Genomic DNA, 19176 nt, shown 5'->3' with positions numbered 1-19176 from the left:
AAATACCTAGGTGTCTGGTTGGACTGTAAACTCTCCTTCAGGACTCACATTAAGCATCTCCAATCCAAAATTAAATCTAGAATCGGCTTCCTATTTCGCAACAAAGCCTCCTTCACTCATGCTGCCAAACATACCCTCTAAAACTGACCATCCTACCGATCCTTGACTTCGGCAATGTCATTTACAAAATAAACTCCAACATTCTACTCAGCAAATTGAATATAGTCTATCACAGTGCCATCCGTTTTGTCACGAAAGCCCCATATACTACCCCCCACTGCGACCTGTATGCTCTCGTTGGTTGGCCCTCGCTACATATCCGTCACCAAACCCACTGGCTCCAGTTCATCTATAAGACTTTGCTAGGTAAAGCCCCGCCTTCTCTTAGCTCACTGGTCACCATGGCTACACCCAACCATAGTACGCGCTCCAGCAGGTATATTTCTCTGGTCATCCCCAAAGCCAATACCTCTTTTGGCCGCCTTTCCTTCCAGTTCTCTGCTGGCAATGACTGGAACAAATAGCAAAAGTCACTGAAGCTGGAGACTTATAGTTAGTGAGATCTCCCTCACTAACTATAAGCATCAACGGTCAGAGCAGCTTACCGATCACTGCACCTGTACACAGCCCATCTGTAGATAGCCCACCCAACTACATCATCCCCATGTTGTTTTTTTTGTTGCTCATTTGCACCCCAGTATCTCTACTTGCACATCATCATCTGCACATCTATCACTCCAGTGTTAATGCTAAATTGTAATTATTTTGCCACTATGGCCTATTTATTGCCTTTCTACATTTGCACACACTGTACATAGATTTTTCTATTGTGTTTTTGACTGTGTTTATTTATCTCATGTCTAACTTTTATCACACTGCTTTGTTTTATCTTGGCCAGGTCGCAGTTGTAAATGAGAACTTGTTAATCAGGCCTACCTGATTAAATAAAGGTGAAATAAAAATGATGTAAGTCTTTAGTTGACACTCTAGGATTCTTCTTAACCTCATTGAGCATTCTGCGCTGTGCTCTTGCAGTCATCTTTACAGGACGTCCACTCCTTGGGAGAGTAGCAACAGTGCTGAACTTTCTCCATTTATAGACAATTTGTCTTACTGTGGACTGATGAACATAAAGGCTTTTAGAGATACTTTTGTAACCCTTTCCAGCTTCATGCAAGTCAACAATTCTTAATCTTAGGTCTTCTGAGATCTCTTTGGTTCGAGGTATGGTTTACATTAGTCAGTGCTTGTTCTGAAAAGCAAACTCAGATTTTGTGAGTGATTTGATTTTTATAGGGCAGCTCTAACTAACATCTCCAATCTCGTCTCAATGATTGGACTCCAGGTTAGCCGACTCCTGACTCCAGGTTAGCCGACTCCTGACTCCAGGTTAGCCGACTCCTGACTCCAGGTTAGCCGACTCCTGACTCCAGGTTAGCCGACTCCTGACTCCAGGTTAGCCGACTCCTGACTCCAGGTCAGCCGACTCCTGACTCCAGGTCAGCCGACTCCTGACTCCAGGTCAGCCGACTCCTGACTCCAGGTCAGCCGACTCCTGACTCCAGGTCAGCCGACTCCTGACTCCAGGTCAGCCGACTCCTGACTCCAGGTTAGCCGACTCCTGACTCCAAATAGCTTTTGGAGAAGTCATTAGCCTAGGGGTTCACATACTTTCCCCAACCTACACTGTGAATGTTTAAATTATATATTCAATATAGACAAGTAAAATACAATTATTTGTGTGTTATTAGTTTAAGCACACTGTGTTTGTCTATTGTGGTAATTTAGATGAAGATCAGATCAAATTTGATGACCAATTTATGCAGAAATCCATGTAATTCCAAAGGGTTCACATACTTTTTCTTGCCACTGTACGTATTTATCCCTTACAATGCAAAGATTGAATATTGGTTGTGACAAGAGTGGCCTAATATTTACAAGTAAGACCACAAGAGGCTTGAGCAAATGTTAGCTCACAGCAAGTGAAAACATGGAATTTAGCCAAAAGAAGTGTGAGAATAGGGTCATATAATCTCAAAAGAACATTACAAAATTCTACACATAACCACAGTGGCATGTCAAGACATACTTCATCCTTCACAACACAGACTATTGTCTATCGGTAAGATATCCTGATATTTACAAAGTACTAATTCATTGAGCAAATGCTTGGTCACAGAGAGTGAAAACGCACACATGGCATTGGACAAATTTCCACCCCAACTTTGGTGGAGACGAAACAGTGAGACGACACAGAGAAGATGGTCATTATTCACATCCACCTCTCCTGTAACAACTTTAAGTTTTCACTCTGTCTGTGTCTTTTCACTTGCTAATGGTGTGAGTACCCAAACAAGTCTGAACTAGTCCATTCAGGATTTAGTCCATTCACACTCCTATGGAGAAATTCCATTCAAATTGAAGTACAGGAATTGACCCCAACTCTGGCTGACAGACCTGTGGTTTGAAAACAAGAGGGTGTACTAGCACTGAAACATAAGCCACATCAGCCCACATTGTTTAAATAGGGGAGTTGGAACATGTTAAATGAAGAACTCAACTAAAACGCAATTCATTATTTTCATCTCACACCACACTATTATGAGACCCAAGGGACCAGGATCAGGATCGATTATGAGACCCTCAGGACCAGGATATTATGAGACCCACAGGACCAGGATCTATTATGAGACCCACAGGACCAGGATCTATTATGAGACCCACAGGACCAGGATCTATTATGAGACACGCAGGACCAGGATCAGGATCTATTATGAGACCCACAGGACCAGGATCTATTATGAGACCCACAGGACCAGGATCTATTATGAGACCCACAGGGACCAGGATCTATTATGAGACCCACAGGACCAGGATCTATTATGAGACCCACAGGACCAGGATCTATTATGAGACCCACAGGACCAGGATCGCCTGGTTCACCAACTACTTCTCTGATAGAGTTCAGTGTGTCAAATCGGAGGGTCTGTTGTCCGGGCCTCTGGCAGTCTCTATGGGGGTGCCACAGGGTTCAATTCTTGGACCGACCCTCTTCTCTGTTTACATCAATGATGTCGCTCTTGCTGCTGGTGATTCTCTGATCCACCTCTACGCAGACGACACTATTCTGTATACTTCTGGCCCTTCTTTTGACACTGTGTTAACAACCCTCCAGGCGAGCTTAAATGCCATACAACTCTCCTTCCGTGGCCTCCAACTGCTCTTAAATACAAGTAAAACCAAATGCATGCTCTTCAACCGATCGCTGCCTGCTCCTGCCCGCCTGTCCAACATCACTACTTTGGACGGCTCTGACTTAGAATATGTGGACAACTACAAATACCTAGGTGTCTGGTTAGACTGTAAACTCTCCTTCCAGACCCACATCAAACATCTCCAATCCAAAGTCAAATCTAGAATTGGCTTCCTATTCCGCAACAAAGCATCCTTTACTCATGCTGCCAAACATACCCTTGTAAAACTGACCATCCTACCAATCCTCGACTTCGGTGATGTCATTTACAAAATAGCCTCCAAAACCCTACTCAATAAATTGGATGCAGTCTATCACAGTGCCATCCGTTTTGTCACCAAAGCCCCATATACTACCCACCACTGCGACCTGTACACTCTCGTTGGCTGGCCCTCGCTTCATACTCGTCGCCAAACCCACTGGTTCCAGGTCATCTACAAGACCCTGCTAGGTAAAGTCCCCCCTTATCTCAGCTCGCTGGTCACCATAGCAGCACCTACCTGTAGCACGCGCTCCAGCAGGTATATCTCTCTAGTCACCCCCAAAACCAATTCTTCCTTTGGACGCCTCTCCTTCCAGTTCTCTGCTGCCAATGACTGGAACGAACTACAAATATCTCTGAAACTGGAAACACCTATCTCCCTCACTAGCTTTAAGCACCAGCTGTCAGAGCAGCTCATAGATTACTGCACCTGTACATAACCCATCTACAATTTAGCCCAAACAACTACCTCTTTACCTACTGTATTTATTAATTAATTTTATTTTGCTCCTTTGCACCCCATTATTTCTGTCTCTACTTTGCACTTTCTTCCAATGCAAACCAACCATTCCAGTGTTTTTTAGTTTTTATTTTACTTGCTGTGTTGTACTCACTTCGCCTCCATGGCCTTTTTATATTTTATTTATTTATACATATATCTGTTTGCCTTCACCTCCCTTATCTCACCTCACTTGCTCACATTGTATATAGACTTATTTTTTTTCACTGTATTATTGACTATATGTTTGTTTTTTACTCCATGTGTAACTATGTGTTGTTGTATGTGTCGAACTGCTTTGCTTTATCTTGGCCAGGTCGCAATTGTAAATGAGAACGTGTTCTCAATTTGCCTACCTGGTTAAATAAAGGTTAAATAAATAAATAAATCTATTATGAGACCCACAGGACCAGGATCTATTATGAGACACGCAGGACCAGGATCAGGATCTATTATGAGACCCACAGGACCAGGATCTATTATGAGACCCACAGGACCAGGATCTATTATGAGACCCACAGGACCAGGATCTATTATGAGACACGCAGGACCAGGATCAGGATCTATTATGAGACCCACAGGACCAGGATCTATTATGAGACCCACAGGGACCAGGATCTATTATGAGACCCACAGGGACCAGGATCTATTATGAGACCCACAGGACCAGGATCTATTATGAGACCCACAGGACCAGGATCTATTATGAGACCCTCAGGGACCAGGATCTATTATGAGACCCACAGGACCAGGATCTATTATGAGACCCGCAGGACCAGGATCTATTATGAGACCCACAGGGACCAGGATCTATTATGAGACCCACAGGGACCAGGATCTATTATGAGACCCACAGGACCAGGATCTATTATGAGACCCACAGGGACCAGGATCTATTATGAGACCCTCAGGACCAGGATCTATTATGAGACCCACAGGACCAGGATCTATTATGAGACCCACAGGACCAGGATCTATTATGAGACCCACAGGACCAGGATCTATTATGAGACACGCAGGACCAGGATATATTGTGAGACCCACAGGACCAGGATCTATTATGAGACCCACAGGGACCAGGATCTATTATGAGACCCAAGGGACCAGGATCTATTACGAGACCCACAGGACCAGGATATGAGACCCACAGGACCAGGATATATTGTGAGACCCAAGGGACCAGGGTCTATTATGAGACCCACACGACCAGGATCAGGATCTATTATGAGACCCGCAGGACCAGGATCTATTATGAGACCCAAGGGACCAGGATATTATGAGACCCACATGACCAGGATCTATTATGAGACCCACAGGACCAGGATCGGGATCTGTTATGAGACCCACAGGACCAGGATCTATTATGAGACCCACAGGACCAGGATCTATTATGAGACCCACAGGACCAGAATCAGGATCTATTATGAGACCCACAGGACCAGGATCTATTATGAGACCCACAGGACCAGAATCAGGATCTATTATGAGACCCACAGGACCAGGATCTATTATGAGACCCACAGGACCAGGATCTATTATGAGACCCACAGGACCAGAATCAGGATCTATTATGAGACCCACAGGACCAGGATATTATGAGACCCAAGGGACCAGGATCTATTATGAGACCCACAGGACCAGGACATATTCTAGCATGTATTTTCTCCTGACTCCAGTAATATGACAGCTGGCCCAAGACTCAGCTACAGTGCTTTTCCAGGAAAAAGTGTGTCAGCGCAGGTCATGGGCAGGGTAACAGGGGCAATGGACATACAAACCTCAGATGCCACGCGCACCACGCATACTAGTACACAGTGCCCTGCTGCCAGTTACTCACATAACAGTCGAGATGGGTATTGGGTAGCTGCATTGACACTGCAGCAGACCTGGGCTCAAATACTATTTAAGGTATTTCAATTGTTTTTCAATACATTTCAAAATAAGTATTCAGGTTAGGGTTGCAAAACTACCGGTAATTTATCAAAGTTGCAGGAATCTTCAGTAATATTGGTAATTAACAGAAAATCTAGGGCAATCTATTGTAACTTTGGTAATTTATACTTCAATAACTCTTTAAAAATGTTTTCATATATGGTATTCATTTTTCATATCTGTCCATATTATCCATGAGTTTCTAGTAGATATGGAACAATGGAGATTTTTTTTTAATTATCTCTGCAACTTATACAACTATTGACTTTTTTAACAACTGCCACCAGTTTGACGCCAAAACATTGATAACAAATACATACTGACATAGTAAAAAAATAAAAGTGTCTAACATTTTTTGAAGCCTATTTCATGCTGAAACACAAATATGAAACACCAGTTAATGGTTTATATTTAGGATATTGTTTTACAGATTTGTCATTCCATTTGTTTTCTATATCATCTTATTTGATTATTTCATATATTTTAAATGTGATAAGGCCGGAGATAATTACAGACGCCTGGACTACAGGAAAAGGAGGGCCGAACACGCCCCCATTCACATCGATGCGGCTGTAGTGGAACGGGTCGAGAGTTTTAAGTTCCTTGGTGTCCACATCACCAACAAACTATCATGGTCCAAACACACCAAGACATTCATGAAGAGGGCACGACAACATCTTTTCCCCCTTAGGAGACAGAATATTTGTCATGGGTCCTCAGATCCTCAAAAAGTTCTACAGCTGCACCATCAAGATCATCCTGACCGGTTGCATCACTGCTTGGTATGGCAACTGTTCGCCATCCGACCGTAAGGCGCTACAGAGGGTAGTCCGTACGGCCCAATACAACGCTGGGGCCAAGCTTCCTGCCATCCAGGACCTCTATACTAGGCGGTGTCAGAGGAAGGCCCAAGAAATGGTCAAAGATTCCAGCCACCCAAGTCATAGACTGTTCTCTCTGCTACCGCACGGCAAGCAGTACCGGAGCGCCAAGTCTAGGTCCAAAAGGCTCCTTAACAGCTTCTACCCCCAAGCCGTAAGACTGCTGCACAATTCATCAAATCAAACCCCTGCACATACCCCCTGCATATAGCCTCGTTATTCTTATTTTGTGTTACTTTTTTGTGAACATTCTTTAGTTTATTTAGTAAATATTTTCTTACAGCATTGTTGGTTAAGGGCTTGTAAATAAGCATTGTATTCGGTGCGTGTGACAAATACAATTTGATTTGTGATAATCTTAAATACCCAAAATGGCCACTAATGTCTTAAAATTCTGTTAGTTTACAGGTAAACTTTGAAAGATACCAGTAATAAACATTCCCTTTGCAACCTTAATTCAGATAGCCTTTATCTGAAAATATTCAAATACATTGACTCAACTAAACTCCCATACACTTAACCCAGGTATTTCAAATAAGTGTTTGAAAATACTTTCAAATACAATTTGCTAGACTATTTATTTTTATTATTATTATTATATATTTTTTTACAAGTAATGATTAAAATACTCAAATAAAAGTACTTAACGTATTTAAATAACAAATACTAAAATACATTAATAAATCAATCGAAAAGATATGTCCAAATGTTCAGAAATATCTTACAGGTTAGTGGTAGAGCAGTAGATCATCATGTCGTCGGTTAGAAATACCAATAAACCACGTTCAATATCAGAATCATCTCGTCACTACAATCAGAAAGCCATGTATGTGATGAGGATGTTTACTACCAACAAGGTGCTGTTGACTGCAAATAGGAGCAGGTGCAACACAATTCAGACTTTAAAGGGGAAATCTGCTGTTGCTACATCCATTTTTGGACTTATAAAGTTAATTATATGTACCCAATGATTCTTGAAGAATATAACTTAGAAATGACTCATGAGATTAGTTCAACTGTCGTACCAGAACCCAAAATACAACATTGATTAACTTCAATGTTTGTAAACAAAGAATGTAAACAAACACTGTATAGCCGAATATCTATCATTTTGATACCATGGAAGATCAGTTCTTGTAACCATATAACGTTATGACTATGAATTTAAGAGTGGCTACATTTATTTCTGCGGCCCCAAACGTGAACTTTCTACCGAACCAGTGGCGGGGACAAAAACGCTTGGTTATTATTTCAAATGTAGATTGCCGCTTTAAACACCAATACCCGCTGTTCCATCTCAATAACTAAAATAACATTTATACATGCCAGAAATGCTATTGATACCCGTGTGTACGTCCACCTTAAAAACAATACTAGCAGTCCACCTTAAGAAAACAAGAGGGGCTCGCTCAATTTTATTACGTGACGTCTCGGATGCGGATTGGACGCTCCGCAGCATTATGTTAATGCGGGTGGGCTGTGCAAAGTGCGTAGGTGACGTCATCTCCGAGTTGGCTGAGAGTGAAACAAACATGGCGACAGACTGGAGTGGTTGGCAGGGGTATACGCTAACTTTAATCGTTTTACTATGGTGTACGGCGAGCACAGAAGCCGAGACGGGGATCCCGGAGACCGGTAGCCCCACCCAGGTCTTCGGCATGCGGCTGGAGAGGAGCGACAAGCCGGCCACTACCACCGACGACGGGGTGATCCAAGTAACAGAGGAGAGCAACATCTTCATGAGGTTCTACGGGCTGCAGATTCTTCCTGACACCTCGTCACAGATCAAGTTCATGGAACATGAACATGTTGATGTTACTAGCAATAATGCTAATTTTAACAGGACTTGCGCCGAATATACCAAAGATATCGTTATTCGGGGTGGCATGAACGTGAGCCACCTCGGAACCTCCGGGGTGGTGAGTTTGAAAATCAAGCCGCTACGGAAGCGCGAGCTCAAGAAGGAGTATGGGCTCTGCGTCCGGGACAGTCAAGATGGCAAGTGGTACCTGTTGGGTGAGGATGACGGGAGGCTGCGAGTGGTTGAGGAAAAGAAATCCATGCTTCCTATGTGGTTCCAGTGTATCCTCATCTGCACTCTGTTGGTACTGTCAGGTATGTTCAGCGGGCTCAACCTGGGACTCATGGCCCTGGATCCTATGGAGCTCCGGATAGTCCAGAACTGCGGTACCGAAAAGGAGAAGAGGTACGCCAGCAAGATCGAGCCCATTCGGAGAAAAGGGAACTATCTTTTATGTTCCTTACTCCTGGGTAATGTGCTAGTCAACACAACGCTCACCATCCTCCTGGATGACTTGATAGGGTCAGGTCTGGGAGCAGTGGTCGCCTCCACTATAGGTATTGTCATATTCGGGGAGATCGTTCCCCAGGCGCTGTGCTCTCGCCACGGACTGGCTGTAGGAGCCAACACCATCATGGTGACCAAGTTCTTCATGTTGGTGACTTTCCCCCTGTCATGGCCCATCAGTAAACTCCTGGACTGCATCTTGGGCCAGGAGATCGGTACCGTGTACAACAGGGAGAAGCTGGTGGAGATGCTGAGAGTAACGGAACCGTACAATGACCTGGTCAAAGAGGAACTCAACATGATCCAGGGTGCGCTTGAGCTCAGGACCAAAACTGTTGAAGATGTCATGACGCCGATCAGTAATTCCTTCATGATCCACAGCGACGCCGTGTTGGACTTTAACACCATGTCAGAGATCATGGAGAGCGGTTACACGCGCATACCGGTGTTTGAGGATGAGAGGTCTAACATTGTGGATATCTTGTTTGTCAAGGACCTGGCTTTTGTTGATCCAGATGACTGTACGACGCTGAAGACCATCACCAAGTTCTACAACCACCCGGTTCACTTTGTGTTCCATGACACCAAGCTGGATTCCATGTTAGAGGAGTTCAAGAAAGGTTTGTTTGGAGGCTGAATCCCAAATTACACCCGATTCCATTTATAGTGCACTACTTCTGTCTGGGGCTCACGTGGAGGGAAGGTGGTTTTGTTTACATTAATTTGTTTGTTTACCTGATCAGTAAATAAGTTATTTACCTAGTTTACTACCTTTTACCTAGTTTGTTTACCTTGTCAGGGACAGCAGTGGCTGATGGGGGCTCTTCCAATGGAAGAGGGAGGTCAGGTGATAGGGCCTAATAGGATTTAACGTGTGTGTGTGTGTGTGTGTGTGTGTGTGTGTGTGTGTGAGTGAGTGAAATAGAGACTTGTCACTTTTTATCAGACACACACATCCAAATATTTGGGCCCAGAAATGCATGTTTTCTCTCCATCAGTTTCAGTGAACTTTGAGAGAGATGTTATGGATTCTTTGTGGGCTTGTTTTACGTTTTTATATGGCATCGATCTGGCCTTGAGTAGGCTGTATTCTATGAGCCGCTCGACTCTACCCTGTTACTGGTTCACCCCATTAGATTCCATATCTCACACACTGTAGTGTACAAACTTCTCATTCACCTAGCTTCTTTAGACACACACACACACACTCTCTCTCTCTCTCTCTCTCTCTCTCGCTCTCGCAGGGATGTGTTTTAATTAATCACTCTCTCCCAGGGTTTTGTCTCAAGGTCAGACACCTAGACAGACTGTAGATGGCTTCATCAGCTCTCATTCGCTGCCAGGCAGACAGACAAACAAATGGTCACACTGTATGTGTTTCTCTATATATGAAGAGGGGCATCTCCTCCTCTTCGTTATCAGTCATGTGACTGGGATGACATTGTGTCTAGTTCTCTGTTTTCATTGATTCAGAATTAGAACCTCAGTAGCCTTGTAATTCTCATTCAGACCTCTCACTCAACCTTGAACAATGTAGGCCCATACAGACATTAACAAGGCAGTCTGCATCCTACTACGGTCTGGTAATGTAGCTGAGCCAGCCTATCACAATAGGACTGAGTAAAGTTGTAGTTAATGTCATTATAAGTGTCATTATAGCAGCACATCAGCTCCTTCTCTGGAAGGTCTTCAGAGGTGGCTGGCAGGCAGGCAGGCAGGCAGGCAGGCAGGCTGGCAGGCAGGCAGGCTGGCAGGCAGGCAGGCAGGCTGGCAGGCAGGCAGGCAGGCAGGGCTACGGGACGACGAGTGAGATTTGGCTGGGAAACATTGTTCCACCTAATCTCTATTGGCTTACCCAGTACACCGTAGAAGGATAGTGGATATACATGACAAGGGTTGACACATTTACAACATGATCCCTCCACTGTGTTGTCTGGCTCTGCATCTGTCCGTTTCGTATCCATGGTGAGTTGGCGAAACACATGACTCCTGCATGTCGAGTTCCACTCCCTGCCGTTTGGCATCGGTTGCCATGGCACCCAACACTGTCTGCCATTTGCTGTTGTCCTGAGTGTTCTGTCTGTACGATGCCCCACACCTTGTCTCTGGTCCAGTCTAAAGGTGAATAGGGTCTAATGTGTTGTCATGGAGAGCAGAGACCAAGCTATTCCATTGTAAGGTAATATCCCACACAGAGTTGTGGTGGAAACCAGAGCTATATGTGAGCTGGTAGATCAGAGGCCGTTCAAGATGAGGGAGGACCATTATTTGTTTCATGAGCATGTCCTTATTTCTATTACAGCATATTGGATGACTGTCATTCACATTCCATTCACCCAGTTCAATGTAACATCAATAGGTTTAGGCTACTACATAATACTCAAATTGTCCCTATACCCAACATGATGTTGCTACAACGTAGCATATGAATGAAAGTTTATAACGTAGGTACACAGGTTGAGAGACAAGTGGGAATAATCAAGGTGACAGATAGTGACACATGCAATACTGCCATGTACTCTCTTGCCTGCGTCTAGCTGTTCTGGGGTGGAATCATTAGTCCTAACAGTTGCAAAATCATTTTTTGCAGTTAGCTCTCCCTGTTTCGTTTGCTTCTGTATAAGAAATGTTTTGCTTCAGCACGTGCTCACCCGCACACACAGTTCACTTTAATAGCAGCCACATACAGATAAATCACTTTACTCGTTGTAAGATTCCTTCTCGCATCTAACCGCTCTCCATCTCTCACCTTTTTTCTTCGCTTGTGGACTTCAGTGCACAACACAACAGCTTACTGTGACCAGGCACAAAGGACCTCTCCAAACCAAACCTTCATACCCATAAGCACTAACCTCTACACAGGCTACGCTGTTGCCAACCTGTTAACATTAGTCAACAAACTAACGCTCTAGTAAACCCACAATCCAAACCATGTGTACAATCACGCAGTACAGCGTACAGCTAGCTAGCAGTTACACCGACAGGCCCCGGTGGCAAAAAATATAACCGGAAGCTGACCTTGACTTGGAAGAGGTGCAGCGTTGGATAGCCTTAGCCAGCTAGCTAACATACACTACAGTTCAAGAGTTTGGGGTCACTTAAAAATGTCCTTGTTTTTTAAAGATAAGCTACATTTTTTTTGTCCAATTAAAATAACATCAAATTGATCAGAAATACAGTTTAGACATTGTTAATGTTGTAAATGACTATTGTAGCTGGCAACGGCTGATTTAAAAAAATAATAATGAAATATCTACGTAAGCGTATAGAGGCCCATTAATCAGCAACCATCACTCCTGTGTTCCAATGGCATGTTGTGTTAGCTAATCCAAGTTTATCATTTTAAAAAGCTAATTAGATCATTAGAAAACCCTTTTGCAATTGTTAGCACACCTGAAAACTGTTGTTCTGATTACAGAAGCAATAAAACTAGCCTTCTTTAGACTAGTTGAGTATCTGGAGTAGCATTTGTGGGTTTGATTACAGACTCAAAATGGCCAGAAACAAAGCCCTTTCTTCTGAAACTTGTCAGTCTATTCTTGTTCTGAGAAATGAAGGCTATTCCATGTGAGAAATTGCCAAGAAACTCTGGGATACTGGCCTTCTATGCAGAGTTGGAAAGAAAAAGCCATATCTCAGACTGGCCAATAAAAAGAAAATATTAAGATGGGCAAAAGAACACAGACACTGGACAGAGGATTTCTACGTACAAGGCCAGCATCCCGGAGTCGCCTCCTCAACTGTTGACGTTGAGACTGGTGTTTTGCGGGTACTATTTAATGAAGCTGCCAGTTGAGGACTTGTGAGGTGTCTGTTTCTCAAACTAGACACTCTAATGTACAATGTGATTTTCTGGATCTTTGTTTTAGATTCCGTCTCTCACAGTTGATGTGTACCTATGATAAAAATTACAGACCTCTACATGCTTTGTAAGTAGGAAAACCTGCAAAATCGGCAGTGTATCAAATAGTTTTTCTCCCCACTGTATGTATATATATATGAAGCCTGCATTCCGTTGCCTATGCATTTGCTGTTTGAGAAAAAAAAGAAGCATTTTGCTCTTGTGTGTGTAAGTGTAAGTTTGTGTGGGTAGAGACACGTGTGTGTGTGTGTGTGGGTGTGTATAGAGTCAGTGCAAGAGAGTTGGTGTAAAAACATAATAAATACAGGTAGTCCAGGTAGCCATTTGATGAACTATTTAGCAGCCTTGTTCAGCAGACTTATGGCTTCGGGGTAGAAGCTGTTCAGGGTCCTGTTGGTACCGCTTGCCGTGCTGTATCAGAGAGGACAGTCTATGGTGTGTGTGTGTGTGTGTGTGTGTTCCTGCTGTGAGTCACCCTGACGATCCTCCATAGTGTCTCATTGTTTCCTCATCAGAGAGAAAGATAATGCCAGCTGACCTTTTAAAACCACTCTGTGAAGCCCTTCTGTCACACCTGACTGAATCACTGAGAGATAGAGTGAGTTATAGACAGACAGGCAGACAGACAGATTGACTATTGTTTATTAACTCTTTAGTAAGTTGACTGATAGGGAACACATTTACAACAATGACCTTGGAAATGACCTGAGCTCATCAAATCAAATTTTATTGGTTGCATATATATATTTAGCCAATGTTATTGGTCGCATATATACACTGCTCAAAAAAATAAAGGGAACACTAAAATAACACATCCTAGATCTGAATGAATTAAATATTCTTATTAAATACTTTTTTCTTTACATAGTTGAATGTGCTGACAACAAAATCACACAAAAATGATCAATGGAAATCAAATTTATCAACCCATGGAGGTCTGGATTTGGAGTCACACTCAAAATTAAAGTGGAAAACCACACTACAGGCTGATCCAACTTTGATGTAATGTCCTTAAAACAAGTCAAAATGAGGCTCAGCAGTGTGTGTGGCCTCCACGTGCCTGTATGACCTCCCTACAACGCCTGGGCATGCTCCTGATGAGGTGGTGGATGGTCTCCTGAGGCATCTCCTCCCAGACCTGGACTAAAGCATCTGCCAACTCCTGGACAGTCTGTGGTGCAACGTGGCGTTGGTGGATGGAGCGAGACATGATGTCCCAGATGTGCTCAATTGGATTCAGGTCTGGGGAACGGGCGGGCCAGTCCATAGCATCTCTTGCAGGAACTGCTGACACACTCCAGCCACATGAGGTCTAGCATTGTCTTGCATTAGGAGGAACCCAGGACCAACCGCACCAGCATATGGTCTCACAAGGGGTCTGAGGTTCTCATCTCGGTACCTAATGGCAGTCAGGCTACCTCTGGCGAACACATGGAGGGCTGTGCGGCCCCCCAAAGAAATGCCACCCCACACCATGACTTACCCACCGCCAAACCGGTCATGCTGGAGGATGTTGCAGGCAGCAGAACGTTCTCCACGGCGTCTCCAGACACTGTCACGTCTGTCACATGTGCTCAGTGTGAACCTGCCTTCATCTGTGAAGAGCACAGGGCGCCAGTGGCGAATTTGCCAATCTTGGTGTTTTCTGGCGAATGCCAAACGTCCTGCACGGTGTTGGGCTGTAAGCACAACCCCCACCTGTGGACGTCGGGCCCTCATACCACCCTCATGAAGTCTGTTTCTGACCATTTGAGCAGACACATGCACATTTGTGGCCTGCTGGAGGTCATTTTGCAGGGCTCTGGCAGTGCACCTCCTTGCACTAAGGCGGAGGTACCGGTCCTGCTGCTGGGTTGTTGCCCTCCTACGGCCTCCTCCACGTCTCCTGATGTACTGGCCTGTCTCCTGGTAGCGCCTGCATGCTCTGGACACTACGCTGACAGACACAGCAAACCTTTTTGCCACAGTTCGCATTGATGTGCCATCCTTGATGAACTGCACAACCTGAGCCACTTGTGTGGGTTGTAGACTCCGTCTCATGCTACCACTAGAGTGAGAGCACCGCCAGCATTCAAAAGTGACCAAAACATCAGCCAGGAAGCATAGGAACTGAGAAGTGGTCTGTGTTCACCACCTGCAGAATCACTCCTGTTTTGGGGGGTGTCTTGCTAATTGCCTATAATTTCCACCTTTTGTCTATTCCATTTGCACAACAGCATGTGAAATTTATTGTCAATCAGTGTTGCTTCCTAAGTGGACAGTTTGATTTCACAGAAGTGTGATTGACTTGGAGTTACATTGTGTTGTTTAAGTGTTCCCTTTATTTTTTTGAGCAGTGTGTATATATACATACACACACCAATAGATGAATAGGATGGCATTGACTAGAATACAGTATATACATAAGAAATGGGTAAAACAGTATGTAAACATGATTAAAGTGAGCAGTGATTCCGTGTCTATGTACATAGGGCAGCAGCCTCTTAGGTGCAGGGATGAGTAACCAGGTGGTAGCTGGCTAGTGACAGTGAGTACGTTCAGGGCAGGGTACTGGGAGTGGTCTGGCTACTAGTGGCCAGAGATTTGAGTCTGTATGTTGGCATGAGCCAGTCTGTTAGTGATGGCAGTTTAACAGTCTGATGGCCTTGAGATAGAAGCTGTTTTTCAGTCTCTCGGTCCCAGCTTTGATGCACCTGTACTGTCTCCATCTTCTAGATGGTAGCGGGGTGAACAGGCTGTGGCTCTGGTGGCTGTGGTCCTTGAAGATCTTCTTGGCCTTCCTGTGACACCGGGTGCTGTAGATGTCCTGGAGGGCGGGCAGTGTGCTTCATTAAACCATCTCAAATATCCCCCCAAAAATAAAACCACAGAATGCATAAAAAAAAAAACTAATGACAAGTTTGGAAGCCATAGAGCCTGAAGGTACTGTACAGCTACTGTATGTGGTTGTTTGAATGTTTAAAACACTGTTTCAGATTGAATATCTCATGCCAACCCTCTCCCAATGTTCTGGTGGGTTTTTCAGGTGTCTGTAGTTTGTCATTGTGCACATGGACCTTGTAGTCTGTATCTGTGCTGGCAGATAGGCCTGTCTCACCACGTACTGTGCTTTTGTCAGTTGTTAGGGACATTGCAGTATGTGTGCTCGTGCGTGCGTGCGTCACAGACAGTTCAACGACATTCCTTCACGTTGACCCAGCCCAATGTTTTTCATTGTCCATGACATTTTATGACACTAGTTATGTTCTGCCTCTGCCAGGTTAGCCTAACCCTGAGACATAGTGTCTGTTGCAAGGCTGTGCCTATAACCTTTAAGCTCATATCTAACGAAAAGCAGGTTTTTCTTTTACACGTGTGTGCAGGCTGGAATTAGAATGCATGGTAGTGAATGAGAGAGAGAACACATGCCGCGAGTGTCAAATCCAATCACATGTTATTTGTCACATGCGCTGAATACAAGAGTTGTAGACCTGACAGTGAAATGCTGATTTAAAAGCCCAACAATGAACAATTAAAAGCCCAACAATCAAGAAAAAAGTGTTAAAGTATTTACTAAAATCTGTTGAAGTAAAATATACACTGCTCAAAAAAATAAAGGGAACACTTAAACAACACAATGTAACTCCAAGTCAATCACACTTCTGTGAAATCAAACTGTCCACTTAGGAAGCAACACTGATTGACAATAAATTTCACATGCTGTTGTGCAAATGGAATAGACAAAAGGTGGAAATTATAGGCAATTAGCAAGACACCCCCCAAAACAGGAGTGATTCTGCAGGTGGTGAACACAGACCACTTCTCAGTTCCTATGCTTCCTGGCTGATGTTTTGGTCACTTTTGAATGCTGGCGGTGCTCTCACTCTAGTGGTAGCATGAGACGGAGTCTACAACCCACACAAGTGGCTCAGGTTGTGCAGTTCATCCAGGATGGCACATCAATGCGAACTGTGGCAAAAAGGTTTGCTGTGTCTGTCAGCGTAGTGTCCAGAGCGTGCAGGCGCTACCAGGAGACAGGCCAGTACATCAGGAGACGTGAAGGAGGCCGTAGGAGGGCAACAACCCAGCAGCAGGACCGCTACCTCCGCCTTTGTGCAAGGAGGTGCACTGCCAGAGCCCTGCAAAATGACCTCCAGCAGGCCACAAATGTGCATGTGTCAGCATATGGTCTCAAGGGGTCTGAGGATCTCATCTCGGTACCTAATGGCAGTCAGGCTACCTCTGGCGAGCACATGGAGGGCTGTGCGCCCCCACAAAGAAATGCCACCCCACACCATGACTGACCCACCACCAAACCGGTCATGCTGGAGGATCTTGCAGACAGCAGAACGTTCTCCACGGCATCTCCAGACTCTGTCACGTCTGTCACGTGCTCAGTGTGAACCTGCTTTCATCTGTGAAGAGCACAGGGCGCCAGTGGCGAATTTGCCAATCTTGGTGTTCTCTGGCAAATGCCAAACGTCCTGCACGGTGTTGGGCTGTAAGCACAACCCCCACCTGTGGACGCCAGGCCCTCATACCACCACCCTCTGTTTCTGACCGTTTGAGCAGACACATGCACATTTGTGGCCTGCTGGGCTCTGGCAGTGCTCCTCCTGCTCAAAGGCGGAGGTAGCGGTCCTGCTGCTGGTTTGTTGCCCTACTACGGCCTCCTCCACGTCTCCTGATAGCGCCTAGATGCTCTGGACACTACGCTGACAGACATAGCAAACCTTCTTGCCACAGCTTGCATTGATGTGCCATCCTGGATGAGCTGCACTACCTGAGCCATTTGTGTGGGTTGTAAACTCCGTCTCATGCTACCACTAGAGTGAAAGCACCGCCAGCATTCAAAAGTGACCAAAACATCAGCCAGGAAGCATAGGAACTGAGAAGTGGTCTGTGGTCACCACCTGCAGAACCACTCCTTTATTGGGGGTGTCTTGCTAATTGCCTATAATTTCCACCTGTTGTCTATTCCATTTGCACAACAGCATGTGAAATTTATTGTCAATCAGTGTTGCTTCCTAAGTGGACAGTTTGATTTCACAGAAGTGTGATTGACTTGGAGTTACATTGTGTTGTTTAAGTGTTCCCTTTATTTTTTTGAGCAGTGTATTTTAAAAAATACACACAGTGGCAGGAAAAATTATGTGAACCCTTTGGAATTACCTGGATTTCTGCATAAATTGGTCATAATATTTGATCTGATCCTCCCATGAACACCATTCTTGTTTCGTATTTTTCGTATCCTAGGCTCGTCAACAGAGATGTTAGCATGTTCCAGAGATTTCTGTAAGTCTTTAGCTGACACTCTAGGATTCTTCTTAACCTCATTGAGCATTCTGTGCTGTGCTCTTGCAGTCATCTTTGCAGGACGGCCACTCCTAGAGAGAGTAGCAACAGTGCTGAACTTTCTCCATTTACAGACAATTTGTCTTACTGAGGACTGATGAACATTAAGGCTTTTAGAGATACTTTTGTAACCCTTTCTTGCTTAATGCAAGTCAACAATTATTAATGTTAGGTCTCCGAGATCTCTTTTGTTTGAGGCAATGTAAATAGTCCGGTTAGCCATTTGTTTAGCTGCTTGGGGGTAGAAGCTGTTGAGAAGCCTTTTGGACCTAGACTTGGCGCTCCGGTTTTGCTTGCCGTGCGGTAGCAGGGAGAACAGTCTATGACTGGGGTGGCAGTTGTATTAGGCAATTTTTTGGGGCCTTCCTCTGACACCACCTGGTATAGAGGTCCTGGATGGCAGGAAGCTACTACCCCCGGAAGTGCCTTGCGGTCAGAGGCCGAGCATTTGCCAGTGATGCAACTGATCAGGATGCTCTCTGTTGCCAAATCTTTTCAGTCTATTCAGGGGGAATTGGCGTTGTCGTGCCCTCTTCACGACTGTCTTGGTGTATTTGGACCATGTTAGTTTGTTGGGGATGTGGAAGACAAGGAACTTGAAGCTCTCAACCTGCTTCACTTCAGCCCTGTTGATGAGAATGGGGGCGTGCTCGATCCTCCTTTTTCTGTAGTCCACAATCATCTCCTTTGTAATTATTCACATTGACGGAGAGGTTGTTATCCTGGCACCACACTGCCAGTTCTCTGACCACTTCCCTATTGGCCGTCTCATCGTTGTCGGTGATCACTGTTGTGTCATGATGGTGTTGGAGTCGTGCTTGGCCACGCAGTCATGGGTGAACAGG

At 44.7% G+C, this 19176-nt stretch overlaps 1 protein-coding gene across 2 annotated transcripts in view; it reads left to right on the top strand.

Moving 5' to 3' along the window:
* The first annotated feature begins 8330 nt into the window (after positions 1-8330).
* The window catches only part of LOC129826636 (metal transporter CNNM4-like), a 68347-nt gene continuing 57501 nt past the window's right edge, over positions 8331-19176 (top strand). For both annotated transcript variants that reach the window (XM_055887575.1, XM_055887574.1), the window contains exon 1: positions 8331-9755. In XM_055887575.1, coding sequence (XP_055743550.1) covers positions 8360-9755 — 1396 coding nt within the window. In that variant the 5' untranslated portion in view covers positions 8331-8359. The remainder of the gene's footprint in view (positions 9756-19176) is intronic.

Source organism: Salvelinus fontinalis, chromosome 28 (genome assembly GCF_029448725.1).
Source record: "Salvelinus fontinalis isolate EN_2023a chromosome 28, ASM2944872v1, whole genome shotgun sequence".
NCBI classification, from domain to species: Eukaryota; Metazoa; Chordata; class Actinopteri; order Salmoniformes; family Salmonidae; genus Salvelinus; species Salvelinus fontinalis.
This window is presented reverse-complemented; position numbering and strand designations above follow the sequence as displayed.